The 18,528-nt window shown below is 46.6% G+C and overlaps 2 protein-coding genes across 8 annotated transcripts in view; one reads left to right on the top strand and one right to left on the bottom strand.

Annotated features, from left to right (window-relative positions):
• Nucleotides 1-18: 18 nt before the first annotated feature.
• Nucleotides 19-9,085, bottom strand: IFT22 (intraflagellar transport 22). 7 transcript variants are annotated; one of them, XR_008294471.1, is made up of 7 exons: nt 8,932-9,085; nt 5,201-5,277; nt 4,996-5,085; nt 4,285-4,547; nt 3,346-3,626; nt 550-722; nt 19-454 (listed from the first exon to the last, which is right to left on the bottom strand). XR_008294471.1 is itself a non-coding variant. In XM_053212898.1 (6 exons), the coding sequence occupies exons 5-6, from the start codon at nt 4,460-4,462 to the stop codon at nt 3,478-3,480; spliced, it is 327 nt and encodes a 108-aa protein (XP_053068873.1). In that variant the 5' UTR covers nt 4,463-4,539; nt 4,996-5,085; nt 5,201-5,277; nt 8,103-8,302; nt 8,932-9,078; the 3' UTR covers nt 3,148-3,477. The 7 variants fall into 7 exon arrangements, 5 of the variants coding, with proteins under 5 accessions (XP_053068873.1, XP_026897832.1, XP_026897830.1 ...); XR_008294470.1 differs by having other exon boundaries at nt 19-722; XM_053212898.1 differs by lacking the exons at nt 19-454; nt 550-722 and adding an exon at nt 8,103-8,302 and having other exon boundaries at nt 3,148-3,626; nt 4,285-4,539; nt 8,932-9,078.
• Nucleotides 9,083-18,528, top strand: part of COL26A1 (collagen type XXVI alpha 1 chain) — a 200,385-nt gene continuing 190,939 nt past the window's right edge. Inside the window, exon 1 of the mRNA XM_027042028.2 lies at nt 9,083-9,636. The gene's annotated coding sequence lies outside the window, so the exon portion shown is untranslated. The remainder of the gene's footprint in view (nt 9,637-18,528) is intronic.

Here is an 18,528-nt window from a genome sequence, read left to right as displayed (position 1 = left end):
AGAAACCAAGTCACTAAATACTTTGATAAAATCAGAATTTTATTCCTCTGGACAAAATATTTCATTACATGATATGGGTAACACACACGTGGGTGTTTTCCAGGCCTCGTAAGGTCACACAAAAGAGGGAAAAAAGGATAGTTCTGTATAAACTCCACAAAACTCCAGTTAGACAAAATGCAACATAGGTGAGTTATTTTTATTTTACATAGCACTTTGAACGTCCGAAAACTAAAATTATGCTCCCATCCAAAGACCTGCTTAAGCGTGAAGTAAATCTGCACTGAGGCTTTAGAGGAAGGAGGCATACTTTTTAAAGCTATCAGGAGGCCTAGATACGAATGAACCCTAGAGTGCAGGAAGACAGATGAGGTGTTGCTCACATCAAAGCACTGAGAACTTTCCTTTTGAAGTGGGAATACTTGGCAGACACAACATTTCCATTGGCTTTTAACTTTGGTAGGAAGAATGGCCAGTATCATAAATGTAGAGAATTATTTAACTGATAAAGCAGTTTCGAAGTCACATCAAAAACATGTAATCTGTTACCGTTTCAAAAGCAGAGGAGCTTCCTCCCTCCTCGCTAATTTAATTCCTTTGGATTTGGTTTTTAAAACGGGATCCTTCATTTGTTGCTTGAGGAAAGAATACATCTGTTGACAAAGTATCAGCCAAGGCCAAGATATTCCCAACCATCAGGTGGGGAAGGCTAAAGTCAAGACCTAGAAGACATAGTTCAGCATAATTTTCTTAAGTGGTACAAACAGATACTTTTTTAATGGGTATCTTTTTTTTTTTTTTTTAAACTCTTGTACGTCTTCGGTTACCAGCAAATCTCTACTCTTTGTTCTAACAATTTCGCCTACGCTTTGGATACAAGGGTCTTCTGCTGTTCCAGAAAAAGTATACTGATCTCCAGCAGCTTCCCTGAGCAATTTCCAGATGTGGACACTCAGGGTGTGATAGGAGTGACTCACGCATAGCCTTCTTTGCAAGCTACAGCTTCAGTACTATCCCATCGTTGACTGGTGTCAGGAAACCGAAGGCTAAGTTCTCTCTGCAACAGACTTGCAAGCCACTTTCTGGGTGCCTGGGCTTCAAGAATGGTTATTTGCCCTGGAGTGCTGTGCTTGTGGCTTCACTAGGTTGTCTCGGGGGTGACATTCTCTCCCTTGTTCACTGGTGGACTCATCTGTCCCGTTACCACGGGACAGGGGAGAGAGCAGGGGCGTGGGTGGGGTCCAGCTCTGTCCCTATCCCTAACTTGCTGGGTCACCTCGGACTGGTCATTTGTCATCTCCCCTTACTCCCCACAAGCCTGCTCCTCTTCCGTTAATGCCGCAGCGAGCAGCACCTGGGGCGGGCTGAATTATGGCCCCCGAAGATCTCGGGTCCCAGTCCCTGGGACACATGCTGTTTCGTGACATCTTCGCAGATGTGATTAAGTGAGGGATCTTTAGGTGGGCACTTCATGCAATTATAAGTGTCCTTATAATGAAGCGGCAGAGGGAGGCTTGAGTCAGATACAGAGAGGTAGGTTCCGTGGGCCATGCCAGTCGTGCACTTGACAGGAGACGGCCAGTAGGGTGGCCAGTGACACGCTGACAGAGGTCAGGAAGGCAACCAGAGGACGCGCCCCAATAGTAGCACAAACACTGTCCGGACACCCTGACACTGCAAGGAAATGGACTAGAACCTTGAATTGATTAAATATTTATCCCAGAGACTGAACTAACCTGGAAACTTAGAATCAACTGTTTTTCTATGTCTTGTGATCTAAAAAAACAGTTGATTCTCATTCTCCACAGCCCTTACATTCTGTAAACTCGCCATGCACACTGGATTAGGGAATACCGAACCATCGCTTCTGGGTAAATACAGGGTTGTGTTCCTGTGCACCTCTGACCACACTTTCATCAGCCATCAACACGTAACCTTGTTTTATGGATGCTTCTGTTTACATTTCTTTTTATTTTTTATTCAAAATATTTTTTGATGTTATTTTTTGAAACAGAAAAGCACAAGCTGTGGAGAGGTAGAGAGGGAGACAGGAACCGAGGCGGGCTCCCCGCTGACGGCAGACAGCCCGATGCGGGGCTCGAACTCACGAGCGATGAGATCACGACCTCAGCTGATGTCAGCCGCTTAGCTGACTGAGCCACCCAGGCGCCCCTATTATTTTTTATTTCAGAGAGAAAGAGAGTGTGAGAGCATGTGAGCAGGGGAGGGGGCGGAGGGACAGAGAGAATCTCAACCAGGCTCTGTGCTCAGCGTGGAGCCCGATGTGGGGCTTGATCCCACCACTCCGCAATCGTGACCTGAATGGAAATCAAGAGGCGGGCGCTCAACTGACTGCGCCGCCCAGGCGCCCCTGGACGCTTCAGTTTAAAGACACCTTATTTAATGTGTGTTGTTGATTCACTGAACTTACAGCCGACAGCGCTATAACTGGATGAGCTGGAATGAGGCTCATCTAAAGTACTTGTTTCATCTGTAAGGCACATCGCAGCCTTTCTGCGCTTAGGAACACCAGCCAGTGCTTCAGCTGGTGTTCGGGGGTCATTTTAAACAGCGAAACCACTCACGAAAAGCACACACATGTGAAAATGTGGTGCTAAGCAGGCTGTGACAGGGACACCCGTTTACAGTAGGACAGCTGAAACAAAAAGGCAGAGCGTGGCCTTGATCAGCCTCCACTGGAAATGCGCATGTCTGGGGTTCAGATTTTTTTGCCACTCTGAATAATGGTGAAAGTTGAGTTGTTGGTCTGGGGGTTACAACTACATTGCAGCCAGTAGGCAATCTGCAAATGCAGAACCCATGAATGAGGATCAACTGTGCCTTTCTCTGGCCTCAAGTGTGGTCCAGGTCTCCCCATTATCTAGGAGGATGGGAGCGTGGGCTTTAGACCAATCACAGAAAATCCAGAATCCGTAACTTTTCCCCATATCTAAGGTGCAGTACTTAAATTCTGAACTCAACCTCGCCACTGTCTAGAGGAACAGAATGGCAGTTCCACGAGGGTGGAGATTTTTATGTTTTGTTCATGCTGTACGTGGTCGGCAGCTCGAACAGTGTAACATGAGAAGTCGGTATTTGTTGAGTGAATTAAGGAATGAAAATCCCATTCAAACCAACACACACGAATGAAACTACTATTGTATCGTTTGGCTCGGACAGTTATAATTCCTCTTGATGTCTAGGAAGAGGAAAGAAAAACACCTCAGCTTTCCAGCTCTTGGAGAGATCCGGGGCAAAGGAATCAGAATTCGACAATAGGATTTTCTCAACTGAACGAAGGATAGAGAACGAACGGTAGGAGTCAACTCCCTGGTAGACTGGTACCTTAGAGCAGACAAGGAAAAGCTCTTCTACGGCCACGGGGAGGACACATCAATAGCTGGACGAGATTCTAGATGTGCACTGGGAAATGAGCTGACCCCATCTGCAACGCGGAAGAGTCCGGATGAAGGCTGGTCACGTGATAATCGACATCTCCTCCCGGTCTCTGCTTTCAGACACTGAATTGACTATGCTCTTTAAATACTTTATGAACTCCACCCTGATCTCTTCAGGGTCATCCTCCAGGTTCGAGTGCACCAGCTTCAGCTTGTTCAAGGGGGGTGCTTAAGGAAGAAACAATGTAATTAGGCATGAGCTTTGAACCAGGGGCCATTTCTAGCTCCCGCTGACCCGAGTCTTAACAGAAGCCAATTTGTTTAACTTTCTAGGGTCCAAAAATAAAGGTGGGTCTTGCCTGCCATGATTTAACAGACGAAGGTTCTACCGATGCACTCACCATAGTGCTTGGCATATGACAAATGCTCAATAAATAATGCCACCACACTGCCACCTGGCGTCCACTTCCAGGTCCTCTTTGTTCTTACACCAGAAAGGAAGAGATTTCTGAATATTGCGAGTCGTTTTCCATGAACACTTTGTCACCTCTGTAATGGTGTGTGTTACATGCTAATGGGAGTTTTTCTGGAGAAAAGACCAGTCAGGAAAGAATGTCCCTAATAGTACTGATGAGTGGCTAAAACCAGGTTTCCCCCCTCTTGGTGTCTGCCTGCTTTTAAAGAGTCTCTTTCCTGGCCTGGATGCTATGACGGACAGATCTTCTAAGCTGGGGATGCCAATTTACATGGTAGGAAAAACAAATGCCTAGGACACATTAGGTGCTCAATAATTGCACATAGCAGCTGGTTTCAAAGACCCAGAACAATATACAAGTGACCAGAACATTCAAGACAAGAGCGGGAAAGAGAATTCCAGCCTCCTTACACAAAGACAGGTTTCCTTTATCACTTCCAGAGCCTGGTTTGTGGTGTGCGATCAACAGACACTGAGTGTCCTGTAGGAGCTGCTGCTGGACGAAGCAGGAATACCACATGTCGATTTCCTTCAGGTGGCTTGGGGTGTCGGCATTGAAGACGATCACCACCCCGTGGGAATCCTTCATCAGGGCTGGCCAGCAAGACTCGAACCTGCAAGGCAGCACTGGATTCAGAGCGGATGTTAGGTGCTTCTGGTTTCTACCTGTGGGACTTTAGAAATAATGTCTTGGGGCACCTGGGTGGCTCAGTCGGTTAAGCGCCCCACTTTGGATCAGGTCACGATCTCGCGGTTCATGAGTCTGAGCCCCACGTGGGGCTCTGTGCTGACAGCTCAGAGCCTGGAGCCTGCTTCAGATTCCGTGTCTCCCTCTCTCTCTGCCCCTCCCCTGCTCACGCGCGCTCTCTCTCTCTCTCAAAAATAAGTAAACATCAAAACAATTTATAAAAATAACGTCTTCGTGTTAATTGACAGATGACTTCTCATTGTGTCATAACCCGATCCTTAAAGTTCTCAAGAGCAGTGCCCATCACCAAATAATCGATCAAGCCCCTAATACATGCTAGGGAGTGTGCTGGGCCCGGGTCCAGGGTGCTTGGCGGGCAGCTGGGTTGTGAGCCATTTGATGAAGCAAACCCTCTTTAAAGGAAACGTACGTACTTGGGGTCACCGCCACAATCCCACAGCTCAAATTCACATGCCGTGCCTTTGTCGCCGCTGGTGACGTGCGGGTTCTCAAATTCCAGGATCCTAAGAAATAAAAACAGAGGCAGCATCTCTACTTCGGGCACGTTATACTCGTGGGATGCCACCGTCACCCAGAGAAGCGGGGGGCCCTCGGGGAGACAGATTTGTCGGGGCTCACCTTACTCCCTGGGTCGGATTGTATTCGGTGATGTCAGAAGATTCTGTCAGGAAGTTGGCCAAAACGGTTTTTCCACTCTGTGGAAGTGAAAATGATAAAAGGGCTGTGCTGAAGGGCAGGAAAGTAACCACAAGCGAGCCTCCAGTAGCCGGCTTGGAACCGGGCGTGGTGGCCACCACGGGATTGCCACGGCGGAGGGCTCTCTCCGCTTGGGAGGAGCTCGCTGCCTTACCGTATGTGGTGGGCACGGCCTGCCCTGGGACCCGGGGTGCATGGGGTTCTAATGCTGTCTCTGCCGCTGGGTGACCTTACCCACACTGACGTCCCTGGCTGGCTCTCCATTAACTTGTCTGAGAACAGAAGGGAATTGTTAGCGTGAGTCTGTCTGCTGCCATGTTCCTCTCCGCATCAAGAAACCTCCCCTGAGGCCCAGAAAGGGGAAGGGAGTTCCTCAAGGTCACAGAGAAGTTCAAAGGCAGAGCTGGGTCCCTCAGTGGCTGGCCATGCCACACCGTCACACAGGGCCATTCCTCTGTTCCTCCTTCTAGATAATACAAGTCCCACACGTCGCTAGTAACAAAACAGCCATCCGGGGCCCTCTGCCCCAAACACCCATCCGTCTGTCCGCTCCACTCCCTCCCCAAAGGTAATGACTATGATCCGTCTTCAGGTATTTTCTGTACATTTGTGCCATTCGTTTCACAAATATTGTATATGCTCGGATAGAAGACAAGGGGCTTTTCTTCCCCCCAAATTATTCCTCAGAAGGGAATCTCTTACACTTGAGTCCTTGTAGAAATCTCTGAAATTAGGCCCTGCTCTCTCGGTTGTTTTATTTTGAACAATTGCTTGGCTAGAACAATTTCAATCAATGCCAGTTTGGGGGGCTTGTAGAAGTCACTTGAAAGAATCAGAAAAAGAGGGGGGGGGATGAAGGCTTAATACGGTGCTAGTAATTTTTCCCGAGCATGCGGCCTCACAAATTAAATGTCACTTAAAAATAACACAGTTGAGTGGTTATGTTTGGGGAGATCACGAATGTTTATTTATAGGATGAACACATAAAGCAAATGGCCTGATGTTGTAGGAGTGGCTCTTCGGGCTGGAGTACATTCCAGGAACAGTGTCATATACAGATTCAAAAAGTCCTTATATCCTAAACTACTCAGATGATGGGCTTTGTGATGTGTTTTAAAAGTGGCTCTACTCATAAAATTAACTTGGGTGTCCAAGGTGTAGGAGAAGGGCTTGAATTTTAAAACTGTGTCGTGAGGCACGAGGGGCACCTGGGTGTCTCAGTTGGTTAAGCATCCAACTCTTGGTTTCGGCTCAGCTCTATCTCATGGTTCATGAGTTCGAGCCCCAAGTGGGGCTCTGTGCTTGGGATTCTTTCTCTCTCTCTGCCCCTTCCCTGCTCATGTGAATGCTCTCTCTCTCTCTCTCTCTCTCTCTCTCTCAAAATGAATAAACTTAAAAAAAAGCTATCATGAAATGCAAGTATGGAATAAAACAGCATATCCAAATTAATATATATCTTAATGTTCCTTTAAATGTATACATAAAACATTATAAAGGTGTATTGATATATTTCGTCTATGTCCTTAAAGTGTATATACACATGTTAGCCAAAACCAACTGATTGAGGGGAAGGATTCTTCTGGGAAAATGAAGAAGCTGCCTGTTTGGTACGTAAGGTATTTTTAAGTGTCTATCCTGCCAGGTGCTGTTGTTAACACATACGATAAAATAGTCCTAAGTACTAGAATAAAAATCAAACAGGATGGTGCACCTGAGTGGCTCAATTAGGTGTCCGACTCTTGGTTTCAGTTCAGGGCATGATCTTGAGGTTCGTGGGTTTGAGCCCTGCATCAGGCTCCATGCCGGCAGCATGGAACCTGCCTAGGATTCTCTCTCACTCCCTCTCTCTCTCTGCCTCTCCCTGCTTGCTCTCTCGATTTGAAAAAAAATTAAAAAATCGGGGCATCTGGGTGGCTCAGTCCGGTTGAGCGTCCGACTTCAGCTCAGGTCATGATCTCACTGTTTCCAAGTTTGAGCCCCGCATTGGGCTCTGTGATGACAGCTCAGAGCCTGGAACCTGTTTCGGATTCTCTCTCTCTCTCTCTCTCTCTCTCTCTCTTTGCCCCTCCTCTGCTCAGCTTGTCTCTCTCTCTCTCAAAAATAAATAAACACTAAAAAAAAAAATTAAAAAAATCAAACAGGATAACGTCATCGGGACTTTGGGTGGTCAGGGAAGGCTGAATGGGTATTTTCTGAGAGAGAGAGAGAGAGAGAGAGAGAGAGAGCGCGCGAGCAGGGCAGGAGCAGAATGAGAGGGAGACACAGAATCTGAAGCAGGCTCCAGGCTCTGAGCTGTCAGCACAGAGCCCGACGCGGGGCTCGAACTCACGGACCATGAGATCATGACCTGAGCTTAAGTTGGACGCTTAACCAACTGAGCCACCCAGGTGCCTCAAGCTATGCACATTAAAAAAATTTTTTTTTGGTTTATTTTTGAGAGGAAGAGAGAGTGCAAGTAGGGGAGAGGCAGAGAGAGAGGGAGACAGAATCTGAAGCAGGCTCCAGGCTCCAGCTGATAGCTCAGAGCCTGACGAGACCCGGAGATCATGACCTGAGCAGAAGTCCAATGCTTACCCGATTGATCCACCCAGGTGCCCTGCAAGCTATTGCACATTTTAAAGTTAATCATTGGACTGCCAAAGAAGCTGTTATCAATGCCCCATCAACGAATCCTAAAGTACTCATTTCCTTACAAGCATCCTCATGCTTCATGTTCCCAGTGTTCTAACCTTTTTGCATCCACTCTGGTGGGCAAATTAGGGTCACCTTCTTGTTTTAATTTGTGTTCTTGTTAACTGTAGGCTGAATAGCTTCTTATACTTACTGGCCAGTTGTACTCATGTGCACAGATTCTGCTCGGTTTTCTGTTGAGTTCTCTTTACTGATTTGGAGACTTCCCTCGTGCTTGCTACCTATTCTTTCTCTGTAATGTATTTTGCAGATGCTTTCCCCAGGCTTAACTTCGCTGTCATCTCTTTTAAGGCCTCCTCAGTTTTGTGTTGTGCTTGAGGCGACTTTCCCTGTCTCAAGATGAATAACACATCTCTCCGTATATGCACATACTACAGTGATTCTCAACGCGGGGTCCCTGGACGAACAGCGTCAGTAAAAGGCAGATTCTGAGACCCCTCCCACACCCACTGAATCAAAACCCTAGGGCAGGACTGGCACGTCGTGTTTTTCACAAGCCCTCCGGGCCAATCGCGATGCGTGCAGGAGATGGAGACTATTCACTGGCTATTTCCACGTTGTTGTTTTCCACACTTAGCTTTAGTCCAAGGGGCTCTATTCCTGTGTATGACGTCCACACGTAGATTTAATTCCCACTACCACCACCATATACACACTGAGAGCGAACACAGTCTGCTTTTCTTGTCCCACAGGCATGTTCATTAGGGCCAACCTCACGGGCAAAGGAGAGTCGTGGAACCTAGACCCGGCTTCCAAAACGCCACTCACGACGTTCAGGCCTCACGAAAACCGGGTCAAGATCTGGGGGCGCCAACTTCCCGCTGAGGCCAGCGGCGCACACCGGGTGGGCGCGGGGGTACGAGGTTCCCGCCTCCTGAGGGGCTCCTGGCGCCAGGCACAGCCCCGGGTCGCCCCCGCGCCCGCCCGGGCCCCGCCCGCCGCCCCCGCCGGCCGGGCCTCACCTCGCAGGGCCCCACGAACAGGATCTTGGCCTTCAGCATCGCGGTCGGCCGGAGCCCTCCCCGACGCAGAGGAGCGGAAGCCGCCGCGCCGCTTGGCTGCCTTCGTTTCCACGGCGACGGGAGCGGCCCGCGGGGGCCGACGGGAGTGGGCGGGGCCGCGGCGCTTGGGGCGGGCCGCGCGAAGGGCTAGTTGATGGGCTCCCGCCTCCGGCCTGGCGGCTGCGTCTTCGGGCCACAGGTGGGCGTGCAAGGCTACCAGGAGGGTGGAAGGGAAGCGAAAGACTCGCATCCAGATTCGCTTCTGAGCCGAGAGGACTGCAGAGCTCGCACGTCCCGCCTCTCTCTTTATAGGGAGGGAACTGACTGCACGTCCTGATGTGTGTTCCTCCCTGGGACCCCACGAACTCAGGCTGGCCATGTAGCTGGTGAGCTGGGGTTGGGACCAGGCCTTCCGACGCCTTTATCACTCTGGCATGATACTGCCCACATTGTGATCACGGCCCTGGCCCAATCTAGAAAAGGTCCGAGAAAAAACGAGTCTCTGGTCTCTGAACGGATTCACCAACTCACCGGCCTTTGGGTGATCTGGGAGAAAGCAGGACTATGGCGGGCGTTGTTCAGTGTCAGTGCAGATGTCTGGACGCCCTGCTGCAAAGTTCAGTCATTAGATGAGCCTTAAATTGCGGAGCCGGTCCAGAATTTCAGGTGAGGCCATGAAATTAAGTGTCTATGTGTCCAGAGTGCCGATTCCAAATTTGGTAGCCCGAAAAAGGGCTGGCATGACAAAAATACCAAAAATAAACCCAACACCGCCTCTTTAACTTATAGTAGGATAGTATACAGTGTTTTTATTACAAAGAACTGCTGAGTGGTGTAAGGTCGACTGCATCTCAGTTGCAGGATGCCGTGAATTGATTGTTTCGTTGATTAAAGAAATAACTTTTGAATGCCTACTTCATACCAGGCACTCTTCCAGGTACTGGGGATGTGCCTGTACCCCTTGAAGCTTTCATTCCAGTGGAATAGACGGACATTAAAGAAGCGAGAAAATAAATTACATACTCTCAGGCAGAGACAATTTTAGTTAGTGATAACTGAATAAAAATAAATCACTAAAGAGTTAAAGACTGTGAAGGAACCAATTTTGGATGGAGTAGTCGAGGCAAGATCTTGGTCCAGAGCTGACATTAAAGCACAAAGCTGAGTGAAGGGGGGGGGGGGGACTCAAGCCAACCATGCGAAAGGTCTCAGGGAAGAGCATGCCAGCACAACAGCAAAGGCAAAGACGCTGAGGCAGAAATGAACTTGGCATGTACCAAGAACAGCCCAGAGGGTCTATGAGGCTGGTGCAGGAAGAATAATACAGAATGGTAGGGTATGCGTTGGAGAGATCATGTAAGGCCTTGGGAATTTCTTTTAAAAACAAGTGATGTGGGGCGCCTGGGTGGCGCAGTCGGTTAAGCGTCCGACTTCAGCCAGGTCACGATCTCGCGGTCTGGGAGTTCGAACCCTGCGTCAGGCTCTGGGCTGACGGCTCAGAGCCCGGAGCCTGCTTCCGATTCTGTGTCTCCCTCTCTCTCTGCCCCTCCCCCGTTCATGCTCTGTATCTCTCTGTCCCAAAAATAAATAAACGTTGAAAACAACAACAACAACAACAAAAAAAACACAAGTGATGAGAAGCTTGTGCCAGAAACTGTATCTGACTACATGCAATAGAAACTCTATCACAGCAATTTGATCAAGTCATGGATTTATGTATTTTTTCTCATGTAACAAGAAGTCTAGGGATGGCCATTCAAAGGCTGATGCCGCGGTTCAAGGAGCAAGATCCCTTTTCCCTTCCTGTCCTGACATCTTTGACGTGGCTGCTCTATCTTTGGGTACTCGCTTTTCAGGCAGAAACAAAGGAAAACAGGGTCAAAAGATGTATGGCATTACACTCTCCCTTTTTCTCAGGAAAACAGTGGCTTTCTTAGAATCCTTATCAAGTCTCATTGGTTAGAACTGAATCACATGGCCTCCCTAACTGCAAGGGAATCTGGGAAATGTAGATTTCTAGCCTTGCCCATTACTTTCTCCAAGAAGCAGGGGTAGAGGAAGGGAAGGTTGACAGTGGCTAGGAAACGGGCTAGTTGAAAAGTCAGTATGGAGGGTTTTGAGCAGGGGATTGGCCTGATCTGATTTATGATTTTAAAAGTGATCAGCCGCTGCTGAGCAGCTGGAACAAAGGGGACAAAAGTGGACCTACAGATGCCAGCTTGGAGGGTATTGTGCAGCTTGAGAGAGGGATGCTGGTGGCAGCAGTTGAAGCTAGATCAGAGACTCATTGTGAAGGTGGAGCCCGTAGGAGTTGCTGATGAATCATGTGCCCCGCGTGAGGGAAAGAGGAGGTAAGGACGACTCCCAGGACGTTGACTTATATGGTTTTGTGAACGTTTTGCCATTTCCAGACTTGAGAAGGCTGGGGGAGGAGCAGGGTTAGGGGTGGAAGATAAAGAATCCTGTTTTGCTTATGTTAGCGATGAGATGCCTGTCTGACGTTAAGGGTGAAATGGGATAAGATTCTGTACCTGATGGGGGAGGTCAGGACTATAAACTGGAGAAGATATCAGTCAGCTGTATGAGGTGGCATTGCAGGCACGGACTAGATGGGAACAAGTAAGGATAACTATAGGCAGAGAAGATAAGGGCAGACAGAGAGTGTCTTGGGACACTGCTATTTAGAGGAGAATCTGGCGAAGAAGGCTGCCAACAGCCAGAGAAGTATGAGGAAAACTAGCAGAGTATGGGATCATGCAAGCCGACCGAGGACAGTGTTGCAAGAGAGCAGGTGACCGTTTGGGTCATACACTTCTACGAGATCCAGTGAGGTCAAGTAAGGAGAAGACAGGATCGACCATCAGATATTTTAGGTAAAGTGGAGGTCATTGATCACTTTCAAAAAAAAAATACTTACAACTTACTATCTTTGGATAGGATTTTTAAAAATTATTTATTTATTTTGAGAGAGAGAGGAGAGGAGGGGCAGAGAGAGAGAGAGAATCCAAGGCAAGCTCCATGCTGTCAGCACAGAGCCCGATGTAGGGCTCGAACTCATGAAGCATGAGATCGTGACCTGAGCTGAAATCAAGAGTCAGACACGTAACTGACTGAGCCACCCAGGTGCCCCTGATTTATTTATTTTTTAATGTTTCTTTATTTTGAGAGAGAGAGCGCGAGCAGGGGAGAGGCAGAGAGAGAGGGAGACACAGAATCCCCAGCAGGCTCTGCACTGTCGGCACGGAGCCCATCGTGGGGCTGGGTCTCATAAACTGCGAGATCATGACCTGAGCCGAGATCAAGAGTTGGACGATTAGTCAGCTGAGCCACCCAGGCACCCCTTCACTTAAAATCTTTAAACATATGTCCACACGTATATGTACTTTTGTAAAAATGGCTAAATATGATCATGCACTTGCTCTCTTTTGGTGCAATCTCTCTCTCTTTTTTTCCTTTGGCTTGGCGCCCTCACCTCACCCTTGACCTCTCCTCTTCCCTCTTTATCACTTGTAGTCTTTGTTCCAGTGCAGAGATAATGAGTAAACTCCCAGCAAGGAGTTTACTCCTTGATAACAACCTGGAGTGCATCCTTCGATATTTTTCTTCACGCATTTTTAAAATCCCATTCAGCATAGCTCTATCTGCCTATTGGTCTATAACAGGTTGCTAAAACATGGCTATCCCAATTTTGGCCGAGGCTGTAAAGGCTGACAATAGATGTTAAGCGTGCTCCGGATTTTCATCCATTTCTATAGAACCTAGCACATCACCTGGAGATTATCGAAGAGCTGAGAAAGAGAGAGAGAGAGAGAGAGAAAGAGAGACGGAGGGAGGGAAAATTTCTTTGGAGAGCATGCCGTTTGTTCACCTTGGTCAAGTGACAGATGGGACTTCACAGAACCTGTGTCCCCTGGAATCAGGGTGTGAGGAGCCATGGAAAGATCTGGTCCAAGGCAAGAGGGTAGGGAAAGAAAGAGGATGCATCGGGACTTGCAAAGGAGACAGGAGACTTTCCTAGGGACCTGAGGTGGGAAAGAGTTGACCTTGAGTCATTTTGGATCTTGCCTGTGAGAACCACCTGGGAGGTGGACTACTGGATGCCTGGAGAGAAGACACAGTCAGACTGGTCATGTCCCAGGAACCCCCCAAAACTCTCCAGTGGGACACACATTAGCATGAGGCACCTGCTACTTCCAGAGGGCACCCACGCTGGATTATATCTTACTGTTGTTACCTGGGATTGACCGAAAAGTTCTGGGAAGTGCCTGAGATTTCATCTAAGGGGATGGGAAGAATTAACTAGTCTAAGGAGAGGGTTTGAAGGAAACAACTGTGAAAAAGAATAAAGTTGTTTGAATAAATAAGCATATCAATTTCAGTTCATTTGATGAACACACACACGCGCACACACACACACAGTATTTGGGAAGTCATTGTTTTACAAAAATGGGATCACATCCTCAGTAGTATTCTGTATTTTATTTTCTTCATTCAACAATACTGTGCAGAAATTGCTCAAAGTCATTTGTTGTAGTTCTATTTTTAAAGGTTGTAGGCTGTTTCATGGCCTGAATTTATCAGTTATTCAGATGTTTTCTTAATGATGGACATTCAACATGGTTCCAGTTTAAGGACACTAAAAACATTGCTCCAATAATGATTTTGAATGTATGGCCTTACAGACTGGTACTCTCACTTCTATGGAATCTATGGAACAGAAAGGATTGCAGGGTTAAAGGATATGTGTATTTGTTTATTTATTTATTTATTGAGAGAGAGAGGGAGAGAGAGAGACAGAGACAGAGAGACGACCCTGGGATTGTGAGCTGAGCTGAAATCAAAGTTGGATGATCAGCCAACTGAGCCACCCAGGCACCCCAGATATGTGTACTTTATTTTTTAATTTAATTTAATTTATTTCTTTTAAACGTTTATTTACTTATATTGTGGGGGAGGGGCAGAGAGTGAGAATCCCAAGCAGGCTCCACTGGTTGGATTGGAGAAGCCAGACATGGAACTCAAACCTATGAACCATGAGGTCATGGCCTGAGCTGAAATCAAGAGTTGGATGCTTAACTGACTGAGCCACCTAGGCTCCCCAGGATATGTGTATTTTAAATAGTAATAGCTCTTGCCAGATTACCTGGCCACTTGGTTGGTTTAGTGCTTAACGTTCCACCAGCACTCATTTTTGTCAATAATATGTATTGTCATGAGAGTTGGTAATCTTGACAAATGGTCCCAGTGGAGTGATGAGGAAGAAAATAGGACTGGAGTAGGTTGGAAAGAGAATTGGATGTCCAGTACATCATCATGATGTAACAATTTACTCCAAAACGTAGTGGCTTAAAATAATAAACATTTATATCTCACAATTTCTGTGGGTCCAAATCTGGGCCTGACCCAGTAGTGCCTCTGTCTTGGGATTTCTCACTGGGCTTCATTCAAGATGGTGGCCAGGGCCGCAGCCTCCTCAAGGCTTGATGGGGGTGTGGGTAGAGATTTACTTCCAAGATCAACTATTTGGCTATTGGCAGGATCCAGTGCCTGTGGACTGTTGGTCTGAGAGCCTCAATTCCTTGTTGGCTATTGGCCAGAGACCTCCCTCCCTTACCTGTTATGTGGGCCTCTCCACAGGGTGGCCTATAATACGGCAGCTGGCTTCTCTGAGAGTGAGCAAGTGAGAGAACAAGAGAGGGTGAGCAAGGGGGAAGCCAGTCTCTTTGTAACCTAAGCCTATAACTGATAGCCCATCACCTTTGCTATATTCTGTTCTTTAGAAGCAAATCACTAGGTCCAGCCCACACTCGAATGGAAGGAATTATGTAAGGACATGAATACCAAGATGTGTGTATCATCTGGGGCCATCTTAGAGGCTGCCTGTGGCAAGAGGTGACTATGAGGTGCTGATTCTAAAACACCATCCACTTAATGATAGCTTTCCTAAAGAAATCCCTACCATCTTAAATGTATTGATTGATTACAAGGTACTTTGTGCCTTCCTGTAAAGGCAGTCTAGATGCTTTGGATACTGTTTCTTTCACTGTGGAATAAATTAAAAAGCTCAAAAAATAGAAAATCATTTGCCTGAAGATACCAGGGAAAGAACAGACTAGTGAAGAATTCCCAGGATCAGAAGAGGATGAAGGCCCATGGAGATGAGCCCCATGTTTGGGGCTGGACTTCCCCTCACTGTGTTTACATATTTCAGAGGGGACAGCCAAGCAGCTGAAAGGCTGAACAATAGAACTTCCTGGGACTTGCGGCCATGGAATGAAGGCTAAGTTCTACCAGGTGAAACGGGGCACTGATGAACCTCCCCCCACTTGGGGGTCAACCCCAGGATCAAGACAAAGTGGGAGTAGGTGGGTCCAGACAGGGATGTTGGCTTGGCTTCAGATCGTCACAATACTTGTGTTTATGTGAAGGCGACCCAGAAGTGCTAGTGTCCCAGGTACCTGGGAGAAGGAAACAGAGATCCTTTCTGGAGGAAGATACATCATTCTGGGCCATGAATTATTTATACAGTTTTGGGCTTACCATGTCCAGCACGTAATAAAGATACTCAGACACATGAAAGACAAAGTGACACGGAAAGAAAACCATAAGCAACAAATAATAGAGACATACCAAGAAGGAGCTCAGATTATTGAATTATCAGATTCAGATTTTCTATGTTTAGACTAGGAAATAAAACATTAGAGTTTTTAAGTAAAAAATAGGATTTAAGTAAAATTGGGATGCCTGGGTGGCTCAGTTCGTTAAGCGTCCAGCTTCGGCTCAGGTCGTGATCTTGGTGTTCATGGATTCAAGCCCCTCATTGGGCTCTGTGCTGACGGCTCGGAGCCTGGAGCCTGCTTCAGATTCTGTGTCTCCCTCTCTCTCTGCCTCTTGCCCACTCGCACTCTGTCTCTCTCTCTGTCTTTCAAAAATAAATAAATATTTAAAAAAATCGGAAGATTAAATGAGATCAAAGTAAGAGTGAACAGTTTAGCAGAAAACCCAAAACTATACAATTATATCTTTGTATTTATGTATACTCATGGATAAAGAAAACACGTAGACATTATAGAACTGAAACAAATAGAAAAACAAAGGTTAAAAATGAGTTTAACAGTAAATTGGAAAGGCTAAAGAGAGAATTAGTGACAAAGGAGATGGGTCAGAGAAAAGTATCCAGACTGAAGCACAGAGAGAAAAAAACTATGGAGAAACCAGAAGAGAGGATAAAAATATGGAGGATTCAGTGAAAGGCTGTGACATCCTTTTAGTTGGAGCCTCAGAAGGAGAGGAGAGAAAGAATGGGCAGAGGTATATTTGAAGAGCTCATCTCTGAGATTTTTCTAAAACTGATGGCAGACATGAAGCCACAGATTAAAGAAGCCCGCCTAACATCCAAGCAGGATAAATCAAAAAGAAAACTGTAGGTTGGCATGAACCAAGTACAACCTCTGAAAACCAAATTCAAGGAGAAGATTTCACAAGTAGCCAGAGACGGGCACCTGGATGGCTCAGTCGGTTAAGCGACCAGCTTCGGCTCAGGTCATGATTTCACGGTTCATGTGTTCAAGCTGACAGCCTGGAGCCTGCTTTGTGTTCTGTGTCTCCCTGTCTCTCTCTTGGCCCCTCCCCCACTCATGCTCTGTCTCTCTCTGTCTTTCAAAAATAAATACATGTTAAAATAATAATAAATAAATAAATAAATAAATAAATAAATAAATAAATAAAAGTAGCTGGAGAAAAGAGACACATTGTCTTCAAAAATGCAGTCCTCAGGGGCGCCTGGGTGGCTCAGTCGGTTGAGCGTCCGACTTCAGCTCAGGTCATGATCTCACAGTTCGTGAGTTCGAGCCCCGCGTCAGGCTCTGGGCTGATGGCTCAGAGCCTGGAGCCTGCTTCCGATTCTGTGTCTCCCTCTCTCTCTGCCCCTCCCCCATTCATGCTCTGTCTCTCTCTGTCTCAAAAATAAATAAACATTAAAAAAAAATTAAAAAAAAATGCAGTCCTCAGACTCTTAGCTTTCTCAGCAGAAACATTGGAAGCCAGACGACTAAAGAATGATTAATCTTTCAAGCACTGCAGGGAAATAACAGCCAGATTAGAGATCTACATGTAGCAAAAATATCCTTTAAGAATGAAGTGAAATAGGGGCGCCTGGATGGCTCAGTCGGTTGAGCGTCTGACTTCGGCTCAAGTCATGATCTCGGGGTCCGTGAGTTCGAGCCCCGCGTTGGGCTCTGTGCTGACCGCTCAGAGCCTGGAGCCTGCTTCGGATTCTGTGTCTCCCTCTCTCTCTGCCCCTCCCTCACTTGCACTCTCTCTATCTCAAAAATAAATAAGCAAAAAACAAACAAACAAAAAGAATGAAGTGAAATAAATACAGTTTCAAATAAACAAAATAAGAGCGTTGGTCATTATCCCTGCTCTACGGGAAATAATAAAGAATGTCTTTTAGGCAGGAAGAAGATGACCCAGGTAGAAGTTTGGACATAAACAAACATCAGGGAGAATGGTAAATAGCTAGATAAACTTTACTGACTATATTGGGGTGCCTGGGTGGCTCAGTCAGTTGAGCGTCCGACCTTGGCTCTGGTTGTGATCTCACAGTTCATGGGTTCAAGCCCCACATCGGGGCTCAGTCCATCAGCACGGAGCCTGCTTTGGATCCTCTGCCCTCTCTCTCTCAAAAAAGAAATAAAACATTTAAAAAAAAAAGTCCTGTCATTTACAATAAGTAAATAAATAAATAAATACTGACTGTATAATATAAAAATAATAATGTCTTATTGGAAAAAAATGTCTTATTGGGTCTAAAAATACATATTATATTTCATATTCAGATTTATATGCTATATAAACAAATGTGTTATATCATGTATAAGTGTATACATGATATATATTATTTATATTGAGGGAGAGCAAGAGAGCAGGGGAGGGCAGAGAGAATCTCAAGCAGGGGGAGGAGCCCAATGCAGGTCTTGAACTCACCCAGGAGCCCCGGGGTTGAAGTGTTCTAAATGCCTTGCAATATTTAGGAAAAGAGTAAGGATCCCAGCTAACTTTAGACTTTGGTTAAGTCAAGAATGCATGCTTTCATATACAGGGTAACTATTAAAAGGATTATGAAAGAGTGTATAGTTTACAAGCTAAGAGAAGTGAAAACATAGCATATCAAAAAATAGTTGTTAACTCCAATGTGACATGGCTTCTTGAAATGTTAATGTCCACTGATCAGTGATGCTGCCTAAAATGCCAGGTGCAGGGCTTCTTAGCCTGTGACACTGGACAAGCCTTGCTTGAAAGCCTCGCATCAATCGGTTTCCGCCTGCCCATCCAGTCTCATTCCCATCCGCGTCTCTTGTGGCATCTTCCCTCCCTCTTCTCCTGTCTCTTAAGACTTCTGTGCTGTTTCTCGGCCTGTTGTCCAACTCCTTTTGGCCCCTTTGAATGCCCCAGGATGCCTCTGGCCATAATTAACTTTGTGTATCTGCCATTTTCAAAATGTACAGATTACGTGCTTGAATTCTTGCTTTGGCGTTCTGAAGGAGGAGGAGGAGG

The sequence above is a fragment of the Acinonyx jubatus genome, chromosome E3 (genome assembly GCF_027475565.1).
Source record: "Acinonyx jubatus isolate Ajub_Pintada_27869175 chromosome E3, VMU_Ajub_asm_v1.0, whole genome shotgun sequence".
Classification (NCBI taxonomy): domain Eukaryota; kingdom Metazoa; phylum Chordata; class Mammalia; order Carnivora; family Felidae; genus Acinonyx; species Acinonyx jubatus.
This window is presented reverse-complemented; position numbering and strand designations above follow the sequence as displayed.